We start from the raw sequence: 7,508 nt of genomic DNA, 5'->3' as shown, positions 1-7,508 counted from the left end.
GCAGCAGGTTACAGCGCGAGGACCCCAGAAGATGCTGCTGTTCTTGCTCCTGCTCGCCTGCCCCCTGCCCTCAGCTTGTGACAACAGCTGCTTCCACTGCTGGCCAGCACTGCCTGCCATGCTGGAATATGACCTGCAAATCCTCTGGGGCCCCCCAGGGCCACCCGTCGAGTTGTCCCAAAGCCTCCAGTCCATCTTCCTGACAGATGACACCTCGGTCAAAAGCTTGTTCCTTGGTGAGAGACACAGCCCGGAGACCAGGGAGTGGACCTGTGGCACCTTTGGGACTTGACCCTGAGCCTTACTCTGCTCACTTCCTTGCCCTCAGACCGGGACCATCTGGAAAAAGCAACAGCCACATTTGTCCTTCAATTAGATGAAGCCATTAAGAGGTTACGAAGCGGTGAGGAATCTGAGTGGGATGCCCCGGGCCTGAGTGCTGGTTTGGTGAAGCTCAGCTTTCCTGGCAGCTCCCTGTGGCCCTGCGACTTTGGGCAAGGAGGTGTGGGCAGACGTTGACACAGTGATAGGAGAGCTGCGTGTACTCTACAGAATTTGGGGTTGAAACCCCAACCTTAAGCAAACCACGGGGTCAAGCACCTTTTCCCCTCTCCTCCACCCAGACAAGGCCTTGCTGCTGGAAGAGCTCAAAATGTACAAACGTCTGCTGGCCAAGAAACTGACAGAGAGGTCGGAGGAGCTGGAGCAGAGGGGTGAGAGGTGGGGCTGCCTGGGCCCATCGCACAGCCCCCTGCTGCAGGCCGGACCCAAGGCCTGCAGCGGTGTCTCCCAGGCCTTCCCCAGGAGTCCCTGTTCCTGCCTGCCATGTGCCGGTTCCCCTCACACCCTGACCACTCTCAGCTCCTCCTGCCTCCTCCGTGCTCAGTTCACTGTTTCTCTGCCATCTTGTCCTCCCAAGCAGTCTGCAACGAGTCCTGCGGTGAGTGTTCTTGGCACCTGACCTCAGGTAGCAGAGAAGGAAGGCCCTGGTCCTGTGCGACTCCTGCTGTCCCTCCCCTTAGGTGTCCACACACCACTGGAAATCACAGAATGTGCCAGCTGCAGGACGCACCTCCTCTCCTGTGATGACCACACTCTGTGTCCAGGTTAGGCACTTCCCCTGTCCTTCTCCTCCATGCTGAGGGCCTTGTGGCCTCTGTCTCCTCGTCCTTGCCAGACCCAAACTTCTGTTCATGCTCTTCCTCCTCATCTTCTTCCTCGGGGGGGAGTTACACCTGCCAGGGTTTCCTGACCTGTACTTCCAGCTTTACAGCCTTAGGGTGGTCTGTCTCCTGGTCTCTGGGGCCAGCATCCACGAAAAGCACCCCAAACCCATCTTGGTGTCACATGCAAAAATCTTTTGTCAAGAAACAACAGTGTTGTCTGTGTAGATAGAGTCCAGCCTTCTCACAAGACCTTGCTTCAGAAGGGACTGCTCAGGCCTACTCCGCGTGACAGCCCAGCCAGCCAACTCCAAGCACCTGTCTCACAGCGTGTCGCCACTTGGAACGCAGCTGTGCCCTTGGCCTTCGGATGCGCACTTCTGTCATTCCAAGTCCAGTGGAGAGGTTCTGTTTCCTGATGAGCTCTCTAGCTCTTCTGGCCATCAGCTCATCTCTTCCCTGGGGCCTGTCTCATTTCCTGTGGATGCAGCACTATCATTGTCCACCTATGCCTCCCAGAGTGCAGCACTCCTTCCCCTCTCCTTTCTGGATGAGCAGAGTAGATTCCCAGTGTTTGTAAATAGATGACCGAGCTGGGACGGCTCTGTCCAGCTTCCAAACCTGGCTCTTCTTCCACAGCCCCAGCCAGGCACTGGCAGAACAAGTGGGTTCTGGGCCTCAGCACAATGCTGTTCCTAGCCATGGCTGCAGGCGGGTGAGTGCTGTCTCCAAGCTGTAGCATCCCCAAGCAAGGTAACACCTGCTCCTTGGCTGAGCCACCTCCATTCTGTTTCCCGGTCCAGAGGGTATGCTTTGTGGCTCAGGAAGAAGAAGAAAGAGGAGGCAAAAAAGGTATGAACAAAGGAGAATCTTCCACAACTCTAGGATTCCCATTCTGGGGTAACACAGACTTCAGCCCTGGCCCCCATAGCAGAGTGGGATCGCCAGCCTGGATCTGCATGAGCCACACATGCTCAAACGTGGAAGGACCAAGAAGCCAGGTCAGCACAGTGAAGGGCCCTTGTCCATACTGCCACGATGCTCTCCTCCGTGGCTGACAGTGTCTCCCAAGACTGCCTGCAAATGCACCCTGCACCTCCTGCAGCCTGGCATGTGAAGAGCAGCAGACAGCTGCTTGCACTGACCTAAGACCAGAGGAACTTAGGCGACAAGAGGGCGTTGGGTTGGAATGCCTGCCACCACCCTCTCTTGGCAGGAAGGAGATAACCATGTGACTCCTGGGAACGAACAGAAGCCACGGTTGCTGTCAAGAAGCTCGGCCATCTCCAGTGCCAACACCACTTCCTCCCTTCATCCCTTCCTCCCTGGCATTCTCAGGACAGTGAGCTCCCAGGATTCCAGAAGCCCTATTCCCTGAGCAGTTTCCCTAGACCCACACCACATTAAAACAGCAGCTCTTCTTCAAGTTGACGTTGCCTGGTGCTTCCTGCTGCGCTCTGCACAGGGTCACCTATGTCTCTCCCTTTCCTCTCCTCCACATGACCCCCACTGCAGGAACACCCCTCCTCCTGCTGCACTGGTCCTGTCCCCAAGATGTGGCAGCCCCTTCAGGCTTTGTTTCTCACCAGCCACAGAGAAGAGGCCAGGGCAGCCTGAGGCCTTGAGATGAGGATCCTTGTCTTTGGGAGTAGGATACAGGAAATGAGAGTCAACTCAAGGCTTGGTGAGAGCTGAAGGAATCAGACCCCAAGTGCCACAACCAGCACAGTCACCTGGTCCTTAGGGAGTCCCCTGGCCTTGCCCACAGCCTTGCCCCACCTGCTCCATCTCATTCTGTGTCATCTTGCTTCCCAGACTGCCAGGCTAAATGGACACCTGAAACCCTTCTCCCCTTTGTGACCTTGACCTTGATCCTCCTTTCCCTTTCAGATTGCTGAAGCCTCTCCCCTGGAACTAGTCAAGGACCCCTGCCACAGCAAGGTGTGGCGTCTTCCATGATTATGCCATGTCCAGGGCTGTGGTCAGCTCTCAGCTGCGGGTTGCTGTCCTCAGAATCACATTTTCCTTAGCTGAGCACGGAGATGGAGTGCGACGAGGATGATGTGTTATTTAAGCTAACGAGTATACCCCAAACCTCAAACCCACTGCTGTCGGGCATCCGTTCTTACTCCCTTCCTTCCTGCTCACTGAAATCAGCTGGGGTCCCTGGCCCAGCTCTGCAAACAAGACTTCTTGTCCCATCAGTCACTGACTCTATTCAGCAGCAGCGTGGGCAGTAACGTTCAGTCCAGAGACTGCAAAAACCCAGACACAACACAGACACTGCAAACGGTAGACACAGCGCGTTCCCAGCCGTGTCTCCACCTCACCAGCAGAGGCTTCTCTGAGGGAGTCTCTGACCTGGGAACAGTCCTACGCAGCACTAGGAATGCCGGGTCACGTGACAAGTCTACTTTTATGTCAAGAAATCTTCAGCTTTCTGCAGTGACTGCACAGATGTATTTCCACCAACTGTGAGTAAATCTTCCCCGTGTATTCAGTTTTGTGTCCTTGACCTCTTGTATCCATTTTTTTGGTGATCTTCATAACACAGACCTATCAATTCTTTAATTTTTAATATTTTAATTTTTGGAGGTTATGACGAATGGGGCTTGACTTTGGTGTGAGCTGCTTTTATACTTGGTTTTAACCTGGAATGTCACTGAATTGTTTTAACAATTCTTTCTGCTGAAGCCATTACATTTTCCACATACGACATTGCGATGTACAAGCATAGATAATTTATACTTCCAATTTTTTTAAAGATTTATTTTTTTTTTTATTGGAAAGTCAGATCTATGGAGAGAAAGAGAGACAGAGGCAGATCTTCCATCCATTGACTCACTCCCCAAGTGGCCACAACGGCTGGAGCTGAACTGATCCGAAGTTAGGGGCCTCCTCCGGGTCTCCCAAGCAGGTGCAGGGTCCCAAGGCTTTGGGCCGCCCTTGACTGCTTTCCCAGGCCACAGGCAGGGGGCTGGATGGGAAATGGGGCTGCTGGGATTAAAACCAGCACCCATAGGGGTCACAGTGCGTGCAAGGCAAGGACTTTAGAGGCTAGGCCACTGTGCCAGGCACTATAGCTCCAATTTTGACATCTGTTTTGCTCCAGTTAAATTGCTCTTGTTAAAATTTCCAATAATATTCTGAATAAGTAGTGAGAATAGGCATTTCTGTGCTCTTCCAGGAATCAGGAACCAAACTTCCAGCTTTTCCCAATTCTGAACATTACAGTCTGTTGTGTGACAATACCTAGCCTTTAAAATGCTTAGAAATATCTTATATACTAACTTTATGATAAGTTTTTATCATGAAGTGCCCTTAAATTTTATCAGATGATTTCCTGCATTTATTGAGATGATCACCTTGTTTTTGTCCATCCTACTGATGTGATTTTTTAAATGAAGGGATTCAGAAATGTTGATATACTCTCGCGTTTCTGGGATACACCCCACCCAGTGGTGAAACGTAGTATTTTTGACGTGGCTTTGAAAATGCTCTTGTTGCGAATCCCTACTGCGCAGTTTACGTAAGGGGGATGGAGCAGTGCTCAGCTCTCCAAGGTGAGAGCGTCAGTGAGCAGAGGGCACGGTGGCTTCGTTCTGCACGGAGCTGCTACGATGGCAGCTCAGCAGCTACACTGACTCTCCGATGTCCCTCTCCTGTCACAGGGAGGGGGTTTTCCTTATTTATTTTGTCACTGAAGACTTGCCAGATCTCCGAAAGCATAATGCTTCCTTTCTTTGGTGCCAATTCACAGTGAAGATGTGTTAAATTTGTAGCCAGATCCAAGTAAAATCACATGTGCCAATGTGCAGCTGAGACCTCAATTAAAGTGTTATATATTTTTTCTGATCAGAATTAGGGGTGATCCCTGGACCAGATGTTAAGGTAATGCTTAGCATGCCCAAATACATGCCAAGGGGCCGCTGCTCAACGTGGGCTCCTCTTTCATTCCAGTTTTTTGCTCGCTAGCTAATGTGCATATTGGACAGATGCAGATGATGGTCCAAATCCTTGGATCTCTTCACACCCATCTGGGAGAACAGAATGGATATCTGGGTCCTCATTCTTCCAGAACTACCCACAACTATGGTGACAATTTGCAGAGCAAATCATTAACTGGGCAATGTCTCTTTTACTTTGAGCTAGACAATCTCTTTCTTCTTTGCTCTCTGGTTCTCAAGAAAAAGTACATTTTTTAAAAAAATTGAGAACATAGGGGCCCGGCATGGTGGCACAGTGGTTAAGGTCCTCCCCTTGCACGCCTGGGATCCCATATGGGCACCAGTTCTAATCCCGGCAGCCTCGCTTCCCATCCAGCTCCCTGCCTGTGGCCCGGGAAAGCACTTGAGGACGGCCCAAAGTTTTGGGACCCTGCACCTGCACGGGAGACCCGGAAGAGGCTCCTGGCTTCGGATCGGCATAGCATTGGCTGTTGCGCTCACTTGGGGAGTGAATCATCGGATGGAAGATCTTCCTCTCTGTCTCCCTTCTCCATATATCTGCCTTTCCGATAGAAATAAAATAAATCTTTAAAAAAAATTGAGAACATAAAGAGGATAATTAAGCATTTAAAAACTTTTTTAAAAAGATTTATTCATTTTTATTAGTGCAATATATAGAGAAGATGCAGTTATTTTAATTGGGCCTGGTGCAGTAACCTAGTGGCTAAAGTCCTTGCCTTACACATGCTGGAGTCCAACATGGGCACGGTTCTTCTCCCAGCAGCCCTGCTTCCCATCCAGCCCCCTGCTTGTGACCTGGGAAAGCAGTAGATAAAGGCCCAATGCCTTGGGAAACTGCACCAGTGTGGGAGACCCGGAAGAAGCTCGTGGGTCCTGTCTTACGATCGGCTCAGCTCCAGCAGTTTCAGCCTCCCAGGAAGTAAATCAGAGGATAAAAGAGCTTCCGCTCTGTATATCTGATTTTACAGTAAAAATAAATATATCTTTAAAGGAAAAAAAAAACCACTGACAAGGAATCAACACACTCTTAAAATAGCCAGTGGGACATATAAAAAAAGTATAATAGAAATTAAAAAAACACACACCAAAACACTAACGTATGATTAAACATTACGCTTTATACAAAAACTCATGTGATTACAATAAATTGATGGTGATTTACAGCTACAAACATCTCCGGTTTGTAAGAGTAATTATCTGAAATCAACAACCTGCACATATCTTAGAAGAACAGAAAACTTTTTTTAAAAAAAAACTAAAGACAAAACAATCACTGTGGAGTTCAAAGGAACAAGAGGAGGAAATTGCGGTGCTCACTCCATGCTAGTAAAAGATGTGGATGAGGAAGTGTCTGCGGGAGGGAAGTGACCTCCGTCCATCCGTATTTACCAGACTCTGTGCCCAGCATTGCTCTCAGGCGGTCTAAGGTATGCCATTGCACCATACTCACTTCTCCCGCCCTGGAACCTGGTTGCCGCTGCCACAGTCAGTTGCTACTGCTCATTTCCTCTCTGCCCTGAACTCTCAGGAGGGACAGACCACCATCACCCCCTGCTCCAGCGTATACATTTATCAGCTTGACTGCTGAGTGGGGAAACGCACGTGCGACAATTGCAAGCAGACAATAAGCCTGTTTGGGTAGCATGGGTGCTGGGAAGAAATCTGACACCTGCTTTCAAGATAATGACTCTGCTACTCATCATGAAGTACATAAACTTGGTATCAGCTAAATCAGTTCCATCTCTGTCTAAAGAAATACAGGTAACACATGGGGTCTGCTGTGCGGGATGCAGCACGAATCCAGCAGCAACATCGTTTCTTGTCTCACACAAAAGAATTTACATGTGGACAAACTCAAGTTTGCAAAGCATGATCTATTTAGGAAAGAGGGCTCCTGTCTTAGTGAGAGGGGGCTCCAAGGAAGGAAAGACCGGAGAAAATGGTGGAGATCATGTCTCATGCACCATTTCAGGGGTTCACAGGAGTCACCCCAAGGGCAGAAAGAAAAAACAACTTTTTTGTGTTGGGCAGTGATGTTTACCACTTCAGGCAACACTAGGGGTTTTGGACAAGTCAAGCCAGATTAAGCCATAGTATCCTCTAGTGAAAACTGGGCCTTGGGGTGGGCTGGACTAGGGTGCAGTACCTGTTAGCACATAAAAGAACCATGCCTGGGGACAGTCATGGTAGGGGTTAAACTAAGCTCAATACCTGCTGGTGCATACAAGTGCCAGGCTCAGGGTTAGATGAGCTGGGCTAGGCAACAGAACCCAAAGGGGAAAGCTGAGACCCAGCCTGGATGGGTCATAGTACCCATCAGGATGCAGAAAAGTTGGGGCTAAGGACAAGCCAGTTAGCTACTTCAGGGTCGCACATG

General features: G+C 50.0%; 1 protein-coding gene across 1 annotated transcript in view; it reads left to right on the top strand.

Moving 5' to 3' along the window:
• Positions 1-7,508, top strand: part of TEX51 (testis expressed 51) — a 28,387-nt gene continuing 20,879 nt past the window's right edge. The window contains exons 1-8 of the mRNA XM_040997013.1: positions 1-236; positions 329-403; positions 624-713; positions 923-940; positions 1,023-1,106; positions 1,803-1,878; positions 1,967-2,015; positions 3,054-3,104. Of these exons, the coding sequence (XP_040852947.1) occupies positions 32-236; positions 329-403; positions 624-713; positions 923-940; positions 1,023-1,106; positions 1,803-1,878; positions 1,967-2,015; positions 3,054-3,104 (648 nt within the window). The 5' untranslated portion in view covers positions 1-31. The remainder of the gene's footprint in view (positions 237-328; positions 404-623; positions 714-922; positions 941-1,022; positions 1,107-1,802; positions 1,879-1,966; positions 2,016-3,053; positions 3,105-7,508) is intronic.

Source organism: Ochotona curzoniae, unplaced genomic scaffold, assembly GCF_017591425.1.
Source record: "Ochotona curzoniae isolate NIBS_2020 unplaced genomic scaffold, NIBS_Ocur_1.0 patch386, whole genome shotgun sequence".
NCBI lineage: Eukaryota > Metazoa > Chordata > Mammalia > Lagomorpha > Ochotonidae > Ochotona > Ochotona curzoniae.
This window is presented reverse-complemented; position numbering and strand designations above follow the sequence as displayed.